The sequence below is a fragment of the Balaenoptera borealis genome, assembly GCF_965194805.1.
Source record: "Balaenoptera borealis genome assembly, chromosome: 17".
Classification (NCBI taxonomy): Eukaryota; Metazoa; Chordata; class Mammalia; order Artiodactyla; family Balaenopteridae; genus Balaenoptera; species Balaenoptera borealis.
In genome coordinates this window covers 54056111-54075687 of record NC_138876.1, presented here as the reverse complement: position 1 = coordinate 54075687, position 19577 = coordinate 54056111, and the positions used below count along the sequence as shown (strand labels likewise).

The 19577-nt window shown below is 35.9% G+C and overlaps 1 protein-coding gene across 6 annotated transcripts in view; it reads left to right on the top strand.

The window, feature by feature from the left end:
- Positions 1-19577, top strand: part of WWP1 (WW domain containing E3 ubiquitin protein ligase 1) — a 108436-nt gene that overhangs the window by 24601 nt on the left and 64258 nt on the right. For 4 of the 6 annotated variants that reach the window (XM_082363414.1, XM_082363413.1, XM_082363412.1 and 1 more), the window contains exons 2-3: positions 1440-1534; positions 10624-10714. In XM_082363414.1, the coding sequence (XP_082219540.1) occupies positions 10645-10714 (70 nt within the window). In that variant the 5' untranslated portion in view covers positions 1440-1534; positions 10624-10644. Of the gene's footprint in view, positions 1-1439; positions 1535-2441; positions 2531-10623; positions 10715-19577 lie in introns of those variants that run through there. The other 2 variants (XM_082363410.1, XM_082363411.1) reach the window with 2 other exon arrangements.

Sequence of the window (19577 nt, the reverse complement as noted above, 5' to 3'; positions counted from 1 at the left end):
TATCTTTATCTTTGCCACACTCACTGAGTTTTAAATTTTGTGCTGTTGCCTAAATGGAGGCTTTCTAACCTTTCAAGTTCCACATTCATTGGACTAAACTTCTTTAGCAACTGGTATGTACCATCCTGTCTTGTTACTGAGATGTTACCTGTGTATTAATATCATCTTTAAAACTAGAGTACCAGTATGGAAACGGGGGCTTTGTCTTGTACCATTTTTGTGTCCTTGCCATACCCACTTTACAGACTAGGCAGTCAGTCAGTATGTTTATTAATTGATCCAGGCAGATAGATATATGATGATATTTCTCTGTCTTTTCCAATCTTTAATGCTATGCATAGTATGCAAAATGGATCAGATCTTTTGTTGTTTTTTTAAAAAATTTTGCTTCTGACTTAAGAATCACATCATGAAGTAAGCAGACAATTAAGATGTACCTTCTAAGTGAGGAGTTGATAGGTCTGTAACCTTGGAGGACTGGAAATGTATTTTATTATCTACATTCAGGACTCTTACTCTGTTCTTTGCAGTTGAATAATAATGAACCCATATTCAACTTTGTGGCATTTTTAAAGTGTTGAGCTGGACATAATCAGCTTACATATAACTGGCCATATCCTCTGGGCATAGGTTATGACCTAAATTCATTTGGATGAATAACCAATTCACTTCAAAGTTTGTTAAAACTCAGACTTTGTTTTTTCTTTTGCCACACTTGGTCACACAGCTGTTAAGTGGCAGAATTGGAAATGAAATTCAAGTAGTCTAACTGCGGAATTGGCTCTTGAAAACTTTGAGCCATATTGTCTCCTACAATTTCCTCCACTTCTGTTCCCTATCCTGGTTATGGCTCCATCACCCACCCAGATAGTGAAGTGGGTAATTTTGGTTGTTCAGAATCCTTCTTCTTTCTAAGCCTCAGCTATCCCATAATCATCTGTCAGAGATCTTACACATATGCTGAGCTTTTTCCTTCACACTACCAGTGCTCTGGTTCAGATAAACTCATTATTTTAAATCTAGACCCCTTGCTACCAAAGTTATTCTTCTAAAATGCAGTTCTTGCTGTGGAAACCTATCAGTGTCTATCGGTTACCTTCAGGATAATCTTTAAACTACTGTGCTTGCCATATTTTGGATACCATATGAACTATCCCATAGGATCCTATACAGTTTAGATTACCGTTTGCCTGCTGATTACCGTTTGCCTTTGCACCAACCTTACCAACGGTTCTCCAGTGCTCCATACTTTCCCTAATTCTTTCTTGAAGAATTATACTTTAAGACACAGTTCATTCAAAGGTTACCTTCTCTGTGAACCTTTTCCTGATTCCTGTAGGTTGGACTATCCATTTCTCTTGTGTGCCTCAGATGTACTAGTTGACATTTTACATCTATTTTAGTAACTGTCACACTGAAAGCTGTTTATTTGTTTATAGGTTGTCTCCTCACTAGACTATGAGCTCCTTGAAAGAAGGAATCGTGTCTTACTCATCTTTCTATCTCCAGTATCTAGAACAGTTCCTGGTACAAAGTAAGTGATTAACAACTTTATTTAACTAAGACTGTATTTAGGAGTTAAACTCCATACATGCTGACAGTTAATTATACCTATGTAGACTGAGAAATTGTCATAGAAATATGGTTATAGACTTTTAACACTTCTGAGCCACAGTTTCCTCATCTATAAGATGGAAATAGTACCTCCCTACTCATATAGTGTTATTATAATGCTCAGATAAAAGAATATATAGATACGGAAGCAAACTAAGTGTCCATCAGCAGATAAGTGGATTAAGAAGATATGGCATATAAATACAATGGAATATTATGCAGCCATAAAAAAGAACGAAATTTTGCCATTTGTAGCAACGGATGGACTTGGAGTAGGTAATATGCTAAGTGAAATAAGTCAGACAGAGAAAGATGTACTGTATGATATCACTTATATGTGGAATTAAAAAATACAACAAACTAGTGAATATAACAAAAAAAGACCAGACTCATAGATATAGAGAACAAACTAGTGGTTATAGTTGTTGAGAGGGAAGGGGGAGGGGCATTGTAGGGGCAGGGGATTAAGAGGTATAAACTATTATGTATAAAATAAGCTACAAGGATATATTTGTACAAACTGGGAATACAGCCAATATTTTATAATAACTATAAATCGAGTATAGTCTTTAAAAATTATGAGTCACTATACTGTACACCTGTAACATATAATATTGTGTATCAACTATACTTCAATAAAAAATTATCACATTAAAAAAAGAATGTATGTAACAGTACATTACGTGTATTTTAAGTGCCATAACATCTTTGTTATTAAATGAAGTGTGAGAACTAATTGCATGTTGAAGTAGATGATTTTGTTTGCTGTGTATCTTCCCTTTTAAGGCAAAATGGCACCATTTTTGAACGATCTTTATCATTTGCAGTTTAAATTTGCAGTTATTGGTGACTGGAGGCATGCACTCTTGAGTCTGAGGATTGGTTTATATAGGACAAAGGGAGAAGTAGCTTGGAGGTGAGAATCTGGGTACAGAAAAAGTTTTAAGCTGTTAGAGTGAACAATCTTTTGCCTAGTTGGCATTTTCCCAGTCTGCACAGCATTTTAAACTTTACAATTCTTTTTATGTAACTTATTCTCAACCTCAGCAATTACCTTTCTGTCTAATTCACTAATAAAGTCCCTCAATTTTCTTTTAATCTATCTCCAAATGAATTCTTATCTTCACTTATCCTTAGGTCCGTCATTTAAGAGGAAGAAGTGCCTTTTTCTTGGAAGACTAATTACACATCATCTGTATGAAAGCTCTGGCTTTTCCTTCGTTTTCATCTCCGGCTGCATACATACTCCCTTACCACCACATTTGATGAATTAGTGCTCTACACTTTCCTGTGTCTACTTCCTTGCCTTCCATGCATTCTTTTTTTTTTTTTTAATTTATTTATTATTTATTTATTATTTATTTTTTGGCTGCGTTGGGTCTTCGTTTCTGTGCGAGGGCTTTCTCTCGTTGCGGCAAGCGGGGGCCACTCTTCATCGCGATGCGCGGGCCTCTCACTATCGCGGCCTCACTTGTTGCTGAGCACAGGCTCCAGACGCGCAGGCTCAGTAGTCGTGGCTCACGGGCCCAGTTGCTCCGCGGCATGTGGGATCTTCCCAGACCAGGGCTCGAACCCGTGTCCCCTGCCTTGGCAGGCGGATTCCCAACCACTGCGCCACCAGGGAAGCCCCCTTCCATGCATTCTTTACATTTTTTAAAATTCTGTAATTTGAACATGCCAATTCCATATTATATGTAACATATGGAATTTAATAATAGAAACAAACATTTGGGAACCAACCACTCGATTTAGAACTAGGTCAGTACTAACAACAGTTAAAGAGCTACCTGTGAGCACCTCTGTAATTCCTGTCTTTCCCCAACCCCTGAAGTAACTGCTATTTTGAATTTGTTTTTTTTAATCTCTTTTTTAAAAATAGTATTACCACAAATATATTTCTTTGTTTTGAGTTTAATGTCATGTTTAGAGTCTTTTTAAAGCTTGCACAAATGGTATTTTATTATAGAGAAATGTCTAATTTATAAATCTTTATACATTTCAAGGAAAACATTCAACCATCATAAAAGAATAATAGAAAAATCTCAGAATGCATATTCAAATTCATAACAAGAAAATAATCATGGAGACTTATTTTTGTACTGTGTGGATATTGTTGTACCATATATGAAAGAAAGCTCCTTATTCAGAGTGTAGCAGGTGTATTTCCACACACTAATTTCTTGAGTTTGGCAGAAGTGTTTCAGTTAGATTGACAGTGTACTCCTTGGAGGAGTCACAGCTTGTCATTTGGTTGCCCTTTGGACCTCAGCAGTTCTTCAGTGGGCTTCATTCAATTGTTTATTGATAGTATAAGCTTTTGAGACTCAGGATCCACAATGCCCCCATGTTTCTGGATTTTTTTTCAATCATGGAATCGTGGCATTTTCAGAAGAAATGCATAGCAAAAGATGAGGCCATGATAACCGCCAGAAGAATTCATTTCTTTCTTTGTCATTAGGAGTTGGAAGCATTTCTTGATGCTCAATGTAGAATGTTAAATCTTGGAGTTGGGACTAAGTGAGAGGCAGATGTTAATACTTAGAACTCCTGTTTGTCTTTTTTCATTTACTATTGTGTTTCTAAGATCCATTCATGTTGTTCCTTACAGCTATAGTTCATTCATTCTCACTACTGTTCCGTTGTGTGTTAGCCTAATTCTTTTAACCATAGTTCTACCAGTGGACATGTGAGCATTTTTATTGTTGTTGTTATTATGAAGAATGCTTATACTTGGCACGCAAGTACAAAAATTTTTATAGTATGTATCTAGAATTGCTCATTGAAGGACATGCAAATGTTGAACTTTACATAATAATGCCAAATTGTTTTCCAACAATTTTACCAAATTTAACACCTACCAGCAGGACTTTACCAATTTAAACACCTAGTAGCAGTGTGTAAGAGCCACCACTGCTCCAGTTTTTTTTCTTTTTGCCGTTATTTGGTACTGTCAAAACTCCTAGTTACTACCATTCTAGTGAGTTTGAAAATAACATCTCATGTGGTCTTAACTAGTATTTCTCTGATGAATAATGAGATTCTATATCTTTTAAAATACTTATTGGCCAAACCAGTTTCCTTGTGTATAAAATTTCTGTTCAGGTTTTTTGCCCATTTGCTTCCTGTGTTTTTGTTTTTTTGGGGTTTTTTTGAGGTTCTTAAATAGTTTAAATAATAATCTTTAATCAGTTTTAAGTTTTGTAAATATCTCCCAGTTTGTGGCTTGTCTTTTAGTTTTTTTTTTTTTATGATGTTTTATGGTAAACAGAAGTTCTCAGTTTCCACATAGTTAAAATATTCATTCTTTTCTTCTTTGGTTAGTATGCTTGTTTAAGAAATCTTTCCTTCTGGGAGGACACAGAACAACAGTTTTCTGCTGTAATTTCTTAAAGTTTTAAAGTTTGCCTTTCATATAATATCACTAGTCCATCTTGAATTGATTTTGTATATGATGTGAGGTGGAGATCCAGTTTAATTCTTTCCATATCGATATTATCAGGACCATTTAATTGTCCCTCCTTTCCCACAGATCTGTATTGCTACATCTGTTACCTGAGTATGTCCTTAGATACTTGGTCTTTTGGGGAACTCTTTATGTTCATTTTGTTTAACCTTCTTCAGTCTTGCCAGGCATTCATTTGTTTTAGCGTTTTTTAAGAACTATGATTTTGTTGATCCTTTCTGTTACCTTTTTTCTACTTCATTAGTTTCTGTTCTTTATTATCTCCTACATTCTTTGGATTTACTCGTGATTATCTTTCTAACTTAACAGATTGGCCTGTGAACTCATTCATTTTCAGCCTTTCTTCTTTTCCTAGTATAAGTCATTAAGGCTATAGATTTGCCTCTAAGTATAACTTTTGCTGTATTCCGAAAATGTTTGTATGTGGTATTTTTATCATTTAGTTTTTAGTATTTTTAGAAAAATTTCCAATGTGGTTTCTGATGACTCATGAAATATTTAGAAGTGTTACTATTTTCTATTTGTATTTTAAAAATTTATCTTTCATTATTGATTTTTAACTTAATTGCATTTTGATCAGAGCCTGGGAACAGTATGATACATATTCTTTGAAATTTAGTGACATTTTCATTATCTCCCAGTGTGTGTATTATTTTTCTATATGTCTCATGTATACTTGAGAAGAATGTTTATTTTCTAGTAATTGGGTATAAGGTTCTGTTAATTAAATCCTGCTTGTTAATAATTTTGTTTTTATTTATTTATTTATTTATTCTTTTTTTTTTTTTTTTTTTAAATTGGGGTATAGTTGCTTTACAGTGTTGTGCTAGCTCCTGCTGCACAGCAAAGTGAACCAGCCATATGTATACACATATCCTCTCCCTTTTGGATTTCCTTCCCATTCAGGTCACCACAGAGCACCGAGTGGAGTTCCCCACACTATACAGCAGTTCCTCACTAGATAATCTGTTTCATACCCAGCAGCTTACATATGTCAATCCCAATCTCCCAATTCATCCCACCCCGCATTTCCCCCCCTGGTGTCCACACATTTATTCTCTTCTTCTGTGTCTCTGTTTCTGCTTTGCAAATAGTTTCATCTGTTTTGGTCCACTTGATCCATGGAAAATTAGTGTGTGTTGAAATCGCCCAAGGCAATGGCCAATTTGTCAGTTTCTTTCTGTGGTTCTAACAGTCTTTGGAGGCTTTTCTCCCCCCAGGAGATGGTGAATTTTATTTTGCCTTGTCTGGATAGAGATTTGATTTGCTTAGAAATGTTCCAGGGTAAAGAGAGACTAGGAGAAAGCACAGTGTGTAGAATTCTATTTTAATTTTCACTGTCAACTGGGAGAGCAGCATACTCACAGTATTGAACTCAAGAGGCTGGATTCTTCAGGGTTCTTTGGCTCAGCTGCAGATTGGAGTTCTTGATCCTTTTTGTTATGTTTCCTTTCAGACTTCTTCCATTAGTCTTTGTTCCTTCATCTCTTGGTCCATGCTTGAGTTCCCACTTTCACCTTTTGGGACACTCACCAAATCTGTTTTATTTTCATCTTTCCAGATTGATTCTTCCTGAGATGGTTGAGCTGGAGTGACTTTTCCTCCATCACTTGTAAGGGATTGCTGCTCTATGTTTGAGCTCTGAGATCAAGCAGAAAGATTAGCACTTCACTTCACCCAAGCATTCTCTGTTGATGGAGCGGCCAGCATTACCTTTAGTAGCTAATCAGGTTTGGGAAGCTTAGAAGTTGGAGAGTGACAGTCTTTTGCCTTACTGAGTATTTCATTTTCCAGAGACATCTCACTCTCTCTCCTTCATGTATCCCGGTCTGACTTCTGGCAGATGTGGCAAGGTCCTAATCTGAGATGACGCACTTCCTGTCCTTGACCATCACTGTTCTAAATATTCTTCACGCTGCCAGTTTGGGTGTCTCTCCTGAGGCTGTCATTCTAGTTGTGGTTCATCGAACTGATGCTGTGATTTCTCCCATTCCTTCTGTAGCTGGTCTTCTACTTGCTGTCTCACAGGTGGGTCAGCAGGCTTTGCTGCTCCAAAGATAGAAGCTGCTTGACTAAACTGGGAACTACCAGCAGAGGAGTCATCTTCCTTAGGAGTACTCTGAGGCTTTAGATTCAGTTTGGGTCTCTGGGGGGGTCCTCTATCATCACACCTGTAATCGTCTAGAGAGCAGTTGTCTTTGGTGCTCCACGACTGAATGTCCTCCTGTCTATCCATCTTCACAGTGGTCCTGCTTCCTCTGTAGTCGTCATCCCTATAGTACCCACTACGACATGCATCTCTGCCACTGTTTATCCTGAAGTCATAGCCTCTACCATGGTCTCTGCTGCCTTAGTCATGATAGCAGTCCTGGCCTCCGTAGTGACTACAATGTTTGCCTTCAAAGCTGTCTTCACCTCTCCTAGGTGGATAGTCAAATCCAAGCTGTCTATGGTAGGACAGTTCCTCCAGTCTGTATCGGTTTTGTGAGAAACCTGATTTCTTTTTCGGCCAAAAGAATGATCATCCGTGTCTTTTTCCTGTGCTTGATTAGCAGTGTCCCCTGGAATTCTGTTACCTAGAGATTTTTTTTTTGAGGTTGAGGATACTGAGCAGGGACTCCAAGTTCTCAAACTCAGCATTATTAAAACCTTCCAGCCTCTCTGGATTACTGGGTTCGCACGGTAAATACACTGCACTGATATTTAATCCTCTAAAGAATTCCTTAATGGAGACTTCTGTCTATCACAAGTTGGGTTCCCCAGAAAAGCAGTGTAGGGTGGCAGATGGGGCAATGGCTCTGGTTCCCAAGCAGCCTGTGGAGCAGTGGGCAGGATGTAATGGTGAGTTGCAGGTGCCTTATACCTGTTGTCATCATAACTGTGCCACGTGCCTGAAACATCCTCCAGATCATCTGTTTTATCAGTCCAGCTGACTGGTTTGGGGATAGAGATGCTGCTTCCACCAGTGTTACCATCCTCGGCCTGTAAGCCTGTGAGGGAGATAGTGTTCCCATTCTTCTTGGCTCAGGTCACTTTGCTGGGCTGGGGGAAAGAACCAAAACGAGGCCTTTTTTTTTTTTTTTTTTTTTTTTAAGCATGCAAATTTAGAGTTTTATTTCTACTTACTAGATTGGATCTTGTATCATTTTCTTTGTTCTCCCTAATAATGCTCTTTTTCTGCTATTATAACTAATCCCAGCTTTCTTTTTGTGTATATTTGCCTAATATGTCCTTTTCCATATTTTTGCTTTCATCCTATCAGCATCTTTATTTTATCGGTGTCTCTTATCTTACTTTTGAATTTGTCCATATACATTTATTGTGATTATTTCTGTATTTGAACTCTCTTTGTGCTTTCTGGCAGTCCTGGTTGTTTATGCCTTTTTTTTTTTTTTTTCTTTCCTTTTCTAGCCTTTTTTTGGGAATTGATTTTCTTTAAATTGTATTCTCTTCTCTACCAGTTTGGAAATTACGCTCACTTATTTCTATTCTTTTATGATTACCCTTGAAATTCTGCTGGCATACTATTAATATATAGGCTAAAGTTAAACCAGATCATAATCCCTCTGCTGGACAATGCAAGAATTTACATCATCAACTCCTGTCCTCTCTCTTCCTGCCCTGCTTCTCCATTGTATGCTTCTCTTCCTTATTCCATATTTGAATGGTTTATACTGGTTTTATTTAAATACCATAATAAGATGTTGTTATTGTTATTTTATTCAGACAATGTTTATTTAGATTTATTTGTATGCTTACTAATTTCTTTACTCATCTTTTCCTTCTTGCATCTCAGATCATCCCTCTGTGTAATTTTACTCTTTTATGAAACATGTCCTTTAGATATTGTTAAAGTAAAGGTCTGCTGCCGGTAAACTCTCTTTTGGTTTATCTGGCAAAGTCTTAATGCCTTCTGTGTCCCAAAGAGAGTTTTAGTGGTTGAATAATTTTTGTCTCAGTTCTTTGCACATAGATGCTTGTTCTACCTTTTGTGCTTCCATTGCTGCTGTTGAGAATTCTGCTGTCACTTTACTCTCTTCTTTTATATGTAACCACTTTTCTCTCTGGCTGCTTTTAACATGCTCTCTTTTGGTGTTCTGCAGTTCGACTGCTTTGTGTCCAAATGTGAGTGTCTTTATGTTTATCCTGCCTCTTTTATATATATTGTATTTCTTAGAATTGTGAATAAATGTTTTTCATGGCTCCAGAAAATTAAGTCATTTTCTCTCCTGGTATGACCTCCTCTTTCTTCATTTTCTGAGATTATGAGTAGAAATATATTTCAGGTCACGTTTTATCTTTCACGTCTTTTAGCTTCTTTTTGGTATTTTCAAGCTGTTTATTTCAGCATTACTTCTAAATTATTTTTTTAGGTTTATGTTCAAGTTTACTGATTCTTAAGTTCTGTCTAATCTGAATAAACTATGGATTTTAATTAATAATAATATATTGATATTGGTTCATTGATTATGACAACTGTAGCATACTAATATAAGAAATTAATAGTAGGGGAAACTGGGTATAGGGTATATGAGAACTCTGCTATCTTCACAACTTTTCTGTAAATCTGAAACTATTCTAAAATGAAGAGTTTAAACAAATTCTATATGACTCTTTTTCAGATATGCAATGCCATTTTCATAGTCTCTTTGGTTGACCATGTTTTATTTTATCTTTTATTGCTAAAATTAATTTTTAAAAATTTATGTTTAATAATCATAACATGTAAAGTTCATAAAGGGTAAGAAACATATTTGTTAATATTTCTGAATCTTGCCCTGAATGTTCTACTTTATCTTAGTAGGTTAAAGGTGAATAGAAGGTTATCCTTAAAATATTTGCCATGCAGAAGAAAGCTGCTTTGTATTTTATTTAAAAAGTAAAAGTTGGGGGAGCAGTGAAGCAGAACTTCAAAAAAATTATCTATAAAAAGAAACATGCAGGATTTACTGGGGACATGACAACTTAATGTAATATATAAACCTGTTCTAGGTACTGTATTAAAGATCATGATAAAGGACATTGTTGGGACAGGTGATGAAATTATAGTATATGGACTGTATATTAGACAATAGTAATGTACTAGCTAAGTTCCTGAATTCTGTTATTGTATTGTTACTTAAGAGAATATTTTTATTCTTGGGAAATACATACTAAAATATTAAAGAGTAAAGGGACAGTTTACTTAGGTGGTTCAGGTAATAAATAATGTATAATATTATATAATATGTAAAATAAATATATAAAAATTGTTTATGTATTTGTTTGATTTATAAATCAACACATGACCCTGGATTCTTAGTACCATCATTTATTTTGTTGCTCAAGTTGACCCAGATATGGTTACTTAGCCATATTCTCTTGTAATTCTTACAATAATACTAAGTCTTAATTTTAAATGGGGGGACAGCTGTGGCTATATCAACATGTGATAGGTTGAAAATATTCTATTAAGTGTGATTTCTTAGTTATCAAGTAAACAGTGTTAATCATATTGAAAATTATAATCTCTAGTCTAATATATGAATAAATTAACTTTTTTGTAGGTTTAAGCTGAATTTTGGGACATGGCCACTGCTTCACCAAGGTCTGATACTAGTAATAATGACAGTGGAAGGTTACAGTTACAGGTAACTGGTAAGTTATTTTCACAGTAATTTAAAATAGTAGTTCCTTGATGAAACTTTCTTTTTAATACCTGATTCAGCAGACTTATTTCATAAGTATATTTTCTTTTAGATTCATGCCATGGTGTATTTGTTGCAATAGGCCTCAAAGCTAGAAACCCTCTAAAAATGTTTTATTTATTCAGTAAGTGTTTATTGAACCTGTGCTGGATGCAGAGAAGCTGTCTCCTGTGGTGGTAGGAGAACCTGTGTATTGGAATAAACACCACTGAGCTGGTCCTTAAATGATTATTAGGATGGACAAGGATGCTAAAAGCCTTTTTTCATCCATTTAAGCTATTCGTTCAATCATTGGGCAAATACTTGTTAAGTGGAATTCTATATATGAAAACACAAGGCCCTAGTACTCCAGGAGCTTACTATATAATGTTGAGACAGGTTTGTTTTGCATGGACAGTTACCATGCAAAGTGATCATTAACTGGATGCAATGAGAACTTGGAGGAAAGTGTCATAGGTCTGCTTGGGATTGGAGATGGCCTATAGATCTAGGAGAATAGGGTAAGAGAAAGACTCACAGAGGGTAACACTTTGACTCTTGTAGGAGGGATCAGAGTTCATCTCAAATTAGATTGGCAGCTAAAAGCATGAGAGAGAGAGGGAACAGCATATGTAAAAGCATGAAAGAGCCTTTTTTTAGGTGACTTCAGATAATTTATTTTAGCTAGTTGGAGTAATGATTCAAGGAGTGGTCCTTAAACCAGCAATTTTACTTGTAGAAATTTATTTTGCGGGTATTTGTATTATTTATTTATGCATATAAATAATGTCCATATATAATGTATGTATATAGTTTTTATATATATAGTTTATATATAAATATCTACAAGATAAATTAGTAGAAGTAACAGAGAGAGAGTAAGAGAGAGTTTTTAATAGCAAAAGACTGACAGTGGAATTCTAGATAAACAATGACATGAAATAAATGAATACGTGTACCAGTAGGAGCCAAGTTCTAAGATAATATTGTTAAGTGAAAGAGCAAGGTGTGGAATAGTGTGTTTAGTATGTGACCATATGGATGTGAAAAAGGAGGGGTGTTTGTATGTACCTCTATGCTTATAACATTAGAAATAATATTTGTCTTAGGAGGGGCAGGATTGAGCTTAGAATAAGAAGGAGATATACTGTAATTCCCATGGTACTCATTACTGTGAGGTCAGTTGTTTCTAGGAGTTTTCAGTGAACAGAGCTAGGAAATGCTTATTGTCTTAGAAAGCAAAAAACAAATCCTGAGTTCATGCTGATATTTGCAATTCAAAATAATAGCTATAGCCTCTAAGTAACCATTTTCCACTAAAAGGAGAAAAAAGTTATTTTTACTTCATTTGACTTTATATTTCTATCTCTTTTCTCTTAACCTCATAATTTTAATTCTAAATGACATTAACACAGTTACATCTGTTTTATCCTAACGTACACAGAATAGCAATGTTAAAATTACCGAAAGTAACAGGCCCACTCATCACAGTTTTAAGATTTCTTTGTGAGCTTCTCCTCCTTAGGATGTATAGTCAGAGTACCATGTTTCAAAGTAACTTAATTTTCCATTTGGTTATGCCACCAACTGGATTAGTTAGATTCACTGCTTTCAGTTATTTATTTTTTATTTAATTTATCACCATGTAAAGCATTTATACAGTTGTGGAGTCAAAATTATTAAATTAAGGTATATTTGGAGAAGTCTGGCTACTTTATCCCATTCCTCCCCCGTCTCTCCCTTGCCCTTTTGGTAAACATTTTTATTAGTTTTCATTTATCCTTCTATTTCTTCTTTTTGAAAATATAAGCAGATATGCACAGTGTATGTATTCACATCTCTCCTCCCAACCCTGTAGTTCTTAGCACCTAGTTTCTGTACCTTGCTTTTCTTCATTTAACAGTAATATCCTAGAGTAATATCCATAGCAGGGTATTCCATACACCTTTTTATCGCTACACAGCACTCTATTGACTAGATATACCAAAATTAATTCAGCTAGCCCCCTATTGATGGACATTGGGTTCCATCTTTTGTTATTGCAGATAGTGCTATGCTACAGTAAAGAGCTTTGTGCGAATGTCATTTCTTATTTTTGCTCATGTGTCATTAGGATAGAATCCTAGAATGAGATTGCTGGGTCAGAGAGTAAGCACATGTAATAATGTCAATCACAGTTGGTCCCTGAACCGCAGGGTTTATGGGTGCTGACTCCTGGGCAGTTGAAAATCCGTGTATTACTTCACAGTCAGCCCTCAGTATCCATGGTTGCACACCCGTGGATTCAACCAACTGCTGATCGTGTAGTACTGCAGTATGTCCTTATTTTTAAAAAACCTGCGTGTAAGTGGATCCACGCAGTTCAAACCCCTGTTGGTCAAAGGCCAACTATGTTGCCAAGTTCCTCTCCATAGGATCTGTACTATTTCTGTGTTCCCACCAGCTGTCTATGAGAATGCCTGTTTTCCTATAGCCTCATCAGGATATGCTGTCAGGCATGTTGACAGTTAGGTCAGAAGTGGTATCGTAAGTGTCATTTTAAATATCATTTCTCTCATTGTAAGTGAGGTTGAGCCACGTTTAAGGGATATTTGTATTTAGTTTTCTGTGAACTGAGAACTTACATGTTTTGAAGCAATTCCCTGGTGATTCTGATGTGTATTGCCCTTAAGAACCAGTTATAAGTGTAATTTCTAATACTTCTGCTTTTGCTCTGCATAAGCTTAGAGCCATATATTTGGTTACAGTGTTGCTTGTGCAGGACCTGTGGCCTGCATATCTGAGGTGTGACTTTCTTCCTGTTCTTTACCTAACGTATGAGTACTTAATTGAAGTAGCAAAGACCTGATCTAGCTGATTTGAGCCAAAAGGCAACTTATAGAGAAGCTATCAGGCAGCTAATAGAATCACCGGAAGTCTAGAGAACCAATTGGAAAATAGATACGGACCAAAGGATGTAATGTAATTAGCCAACATAGTGCCTCCACAGTATTTATCATTTCGCATATCCGTTATTATTCTCCTTTGAAATACAGTGATGCTCTTGGGAAACCAAACTTGGACCTGTGCTAAATGGCACCAGGTTTTAGTGCCTTGCTTTTCCTCTCTTCTCATTTCCTTGCCTTTGCCTTTCTTTCATTTTGTTGATCTAGTTTTTTAAGTTACAAAACACCTTAAAATCTACAATCTTATTGATCTAACAGTACCTTGTGGAATAAATATGTACTCCAGTTTTACCAAGGAAGGAACTGAGAATCAGATTAAATGCCTTCCATTAGTAATAAGAAACCAACCAAGGTCTTAGGTTGTTGTTGCTCCTTTTATTAGGTAACAGTGACCTCTGTATTGATTTTTCTTTATTTTTAAAATTATCAGATAGTACCAGAATTAAGGTCCCCTCTGCTTTTGCAGTCTGGCAGGTCATGGTCTGTAAACTGAGACACTCTATTAGCTTATATATTTTTATTCTTATTTCTGTTCCTAACCCATATCTGATTGGCAGCAACAGACAAGAATAAGAATATTGGTCATGAAAGCAGGAAAACTATAACAGAAAAAAGCCAAAGCGAAAACTACCTACCATAACATGCTATATAATGTGTACTATAGAGAAGCGCCTGTACATAAGGGTTAATAGTACACAGAAGTGTATCATCTTCATTAGTCTAGATTTCAGGCTTTCTACAGGAAAGTGACAGAAACAAAGTGTGCAAGATGGATAAGAAGATAAGATTTGAGATTGAAAAACTAATGGGCTGTTATATGCACATTTATAATTTTTTAACCATAGTGTATTATAGTACCTTAATAGTTTAATTTTTAAATTAAAAAATGTAATGATACGTATCATATATTTTGTATGAGTGTTGTGAATTATGGGTTTATTCTTTTCAAACGCTTCAGCAGTTATGGAATAATCTATCTTTTCCCATTGATTTGAAATGCTACCATTATCATGTACTAACATCTTATTTGTTCTTTTCTTTTCACCTCTGCCCTTATAGCAGTCAGGCTGTTTTAATTATTTCCATTTTACAGTACTTTTAAGAAATACATTGGGGGAGAAATCTATTATTACTTTGCATTTTAAAATATGCCTTTATTACTCTCTAATTTTCTTTACATTTCATTTGAATTTTAGAGTTTTCTTCCCTTCTCCTCTGTTCCCCCCGCCCAAAAAAAAAATCCCAATATTAGTGTTTTCATTTAGATCACTTAAAAATAATGTATTAAAGTGCTCGCTTCAGCAGCACATATACTAAAAAAATTGGAACGATGTAAAGAAGATTAGCATGGCCCCTGCACAAGGATGACATGCAAATTCGTGAAGTGTTCCATATTTTTAGTTTATCAGTTGTAACAAATGTACCACTTTGGTAACGGGGAAGGCTGTGCATATGTGGGAGCAGAGGGTTTATGAAAAATCCCCCTCAATTTTGCTGCCAACCTAAACTGCTCAAAAAATAAAGGTTTAAAGTAAAATGAAAAAAAATAAAAATAAAATGTATTAAATTGGTGATAATTGAAAGCTTTCAGTGTTAAAATTTCCAAATCCAGGAATAATCATGTCATTCCCTTCAAGTTTTTTATGTTCATCAGTAAAGTTTTATAGGTATCTTCATGTATGTACATTTCTTATGTTTATTACTAGATTCTAGGGGGGTGGTATTGTTATGAATGGGGTTGTTAAATTAAATTCTCACATATGCACAGAGGACTCTCTTTTTCTGATAGATTTCCCATATTTATATAACCTTGCAATAGAGGATATTCTGGTATAACACCAAAGGAAACTCATGAAATAGGAAAATAAAATCTATCTTATGTATTGCACTGATTAGAATTCTTATTTGAATTAATGAGGTTATCTTTTGGTTATTTAAAATCATAGTATTCTGGTTATTTATTATATATGCACATTTTTGCCACCACATTATGAATTCCTTGTGAGATTAAAAATTAGCTTTTAAAAATTACTTTCCTTACCCTGCCAGCATCTGGTATTATTGAAGACTGTGCCAATTAAAAATATACAATGGATATATTTTGAATATGTCTGCAATTAACTCAGAAGAGTTAATACTATACAGTAAGTCATAATAGTTATAGAGTAATAGTCACTATTGTTGGGTGCTAGGCATTCATTGATAATAATAGTACTTTGGATCCCTTCACTCACCAATCCTAAGAATCAGGTACTGTTTATTGTTCCCCTATTTTTCAGATGAGAAAATTGAGGGTCAGGGAGGTTCATTGATTTACTTAAAGTCAGACGTCTAGCCAAGTGGCAGAGTTAAAATATGAACCCAGATGTGTCCAACACTTTTTAAGACTATTTTTTTAAGAGCAGCTTTGGAACCACAGCAAAATTGAGAGGAAAGTACAGAGATTTCCAGATATGCCAAACCCCACATATTCACAGCCTCTCCCATTATCAACATCCCTCACCAGAGCGCTACATTCATTACAAGTGATGAACCTACATAGTCACCCTAAGTTCATAGTTTACATTAGGGTTCACACTTGGTGGCATACATTCTGTGGGTTTGGACAAAAGTATAATGACATGTATCCATCATTATAGTATTATACAAAGTACTTCCACTGCCCAAAAAATCCTCTGTGCTCCATCTATTCATCCCTCACCCATGGTCCCCCAGTCCCTAGCAACCGCTGATCTTTATACTGTCTTCATAGTTTTGCCTTTTCCAAAATGTTATATAATTGGAATCATGCAAGGTACAGCCTTTTCAGATTGGCTTTTTTCACTTAGTACTATGCATTTAAATTTTCTCCATGTCTCTCCATGACTTGATGGCTTATTTCTTTTTAGCAGTGAATGATATTTCATTGTTTGGATATACCAGTCGTTTATCCATTCACCTACTGAAGAACATCTTGGTTACTTAGAAGTTTTGGCAGTTATATAAATAAAACTGCTATAAATATCCACGTGGAGGTTTTTGTGTGGACATAAGTTTTCAAATCCTTTGGGTAAATACCGAGGAGTGCAATTATTGGATCATATGGTAAGCCTATGTTTAGTTTTTAAGAAACCGTCAAACTGTCTTCCGAAGAGGCTGAACCATTTTGCATCCCCACCAGCGATGAATAAGAGTTCCTGTTGCTCCACATCCTCCCCAGCATTTGGTGTGGTCAGTGTTCCAGATTTTGACCATTCTAATAGGTGTGTAATGGTATCTCATTGTGTTTTTAATCTATATTTCCCTGATGACATATGATGTTGAGCTTTTCATATGCTTATCCATATATCTTCTTTGGTGAGGTGTCTGTTAGGGTCTTTGGCCCATGGGGTTGTTTTCTTATTGTTGACTTTTAAGAGTTCTTTGTGTTTTTTGGACAGTAGTTCTTTATCAGATATGTCTTTTGCAAATATTTTCTCCCTGTCTGTGGCTTGCGTTTTCACTCTCTTGACATTGTCTTTCATAGCGCAGAAGTTTTGAATTTTAATGAAGTGCACCTTATCGGATATTTCTTTCATGGATCATGCCTTTGGTGTTGTATCTAAAACGGCATCCATTGCCATACCCAAGGTCATCTAAATTTTCTCCCGTGTCATCTTCTAGTTTTATAGTTTTGTGTTTTGCATTTAGGTCTTGATGCATTTTGAGTTAATTTTTATGAAGGGTATAAGATCTGTGTTCAGATTTTTTTTTTTTTTGCATGTGTGGATGTCCAGTTGTTCCAGCACCATTTATTGAAAAGATATCCTGTACTTTTAACACCATCCAATACTGCCTTCCCCTTCTTCCCCTTCTTCTAGTGTGTAGATAAGTCCTGCATATACTGAGGAAATGACTTTTATTTGGAGTGAAGAACTTTGATTGGGGGATTTCTTGGGAGAGGTCTGTGCCTTCTGTCACTTCAGTGGTGTTGAATTTAGCGCAGTTTGGAACAGAGAAGGATGGAAGTGAGTTTTGCCAAGACCCTGATAGTAACACTTCAGACATAACATTGAACACTCTTTGATTGCTTTATGTTGCCAGTACTTAAGTAGAGTATTTCCTTTGAATCTTTTCCTGTTCTTCAAATGTGAATTAAGGACTACTGTATTTCAAATACTCTACTTCTGCTGCAGCATTTTTCATATCATATTTCAGTGATTTATTTGTGTGACTACTGGTTTACATTACTGTTTGCTCGCGGTAGAATGGAAGCTTACATCAGCTTGTTTATGTTCATATTCTTAACATGGGGTACACGTATGGCATGGAGGGGGCTTTCTCCTTTCTCATCTCAGACCCACAGTGTTCACAGGTAGTTGATTATAGATGTGATCTTGATAAGTTCTTATTACTACTTGGTAGTCAGTACTTTGCCCTGAAAGTATGTATTCCCCATTTGAATTAGTAGTTGTAAACATTATTTAAAAATCAAATGCTTAGCCTAAATTAAACAAGTCTTTCTCCAAGTCAGGTAAATTCAGTTTAAAATTCACTTTCTGTAAAGGGTTATGATTAACTTCTAGTGACATTTTGATTTTAAAGCTTTTCTTTGAAAAGGCAGATACCTCCTTTTTTTTGAAATCAACTTTCTAGGAAAAGCATTTTTTAAAAAATTGCCAAAGTTTATGTAATTTCAGATAGGTAAGTTGTGAATTCTACCTGGCAGAGAAATTAATAGGCCAATTGAATCTGAAGACACTTCCCTTACTCTTGATGCTTGATGCAGTTCAGTATTAAGTTCAAATGGTTGGCAAGGATGTGGAGAAATCAGAACTCTTTTTTTTCTAATTTTTATTTATTTATTTATTTATTTATTTTTGGCTGTGCTGGGTCTTTGTTTCTGTGTGAGGGTTTTCTCCAGTTGCGGCGAGCGTGGGCCACTCTTCATCATGGTGCGCGGACCTCTCACTGCCGCGGCCTCTCTTGTTGCGGAGCACGGGCTCCAGACGTGCAGGTTCAGTAGTTGTGGCTCACGGGCCCAGTTGCTCCGTGGCATGTGGGATCTTCCCAGACCAGGGCTCGAACCCGTGTCCCCTGCACTGGCAGGCAGATTCTCAACCACTGCACCACCAGGGAAGCCCCCTAGAAATCAGAACTCTTATACACTGCTGCTGGGTATGTAAAATGGTACAACCACTGTGGAAAATAGCCTGGCAGTTATTCAACAGAGTTACCATATGACCTAGCAATTCCACTCCTAGATATATGCCAAGAAAATGAAAACATACGTCCACACAAAAACTTGTACGTGAATGTTTATAGCAGTATTATACACAGTAGCCAAAAAGTGGAAACAACCCAAATGTCTATATCAACTGCTGAGTGGATAAATAAAAAGTGGTATGCCTATACAGTGGAATATTATTTGTCAATAAAATGATTGAAAATACTGATACATACTACAACATGGATGAACTTTGAAAGTATGCTAAGTGAAAGAAGCCAGTCACAAAAGACCATTTCATTGATATGAAATGTCCAGAATAGGCAAATCTATAGAGACAGAGTAGGTTAGTAGTTGCCTAGGGCTGGTGGGGAGGAGGTGGGATGGAATAGGAAGGTGACTGCTTAACGATATGGGGTTTCTTTTGGGGGTAATGAGTATGTTTTAAAATTGCTTGTGGTGATGGTTGCACAACTCTGTGAATATATTAAAACTATTGTGCAGTTTAAATGGGTGAATTATATGCTATGTGAATTATTTCAATAAAACTGTTAAAGTCAGATGGTTCTCAGGCATTAACAGTAGCCCTTTTATATTGTTTCTTCATCCTGCCAATGAAAAGAGTTTGAGTTGCGCAAGACGCACAATTCCATTTTTATTGATTTATACTACTTTGTGGCTAAATAAATTCACTAGTGATTATC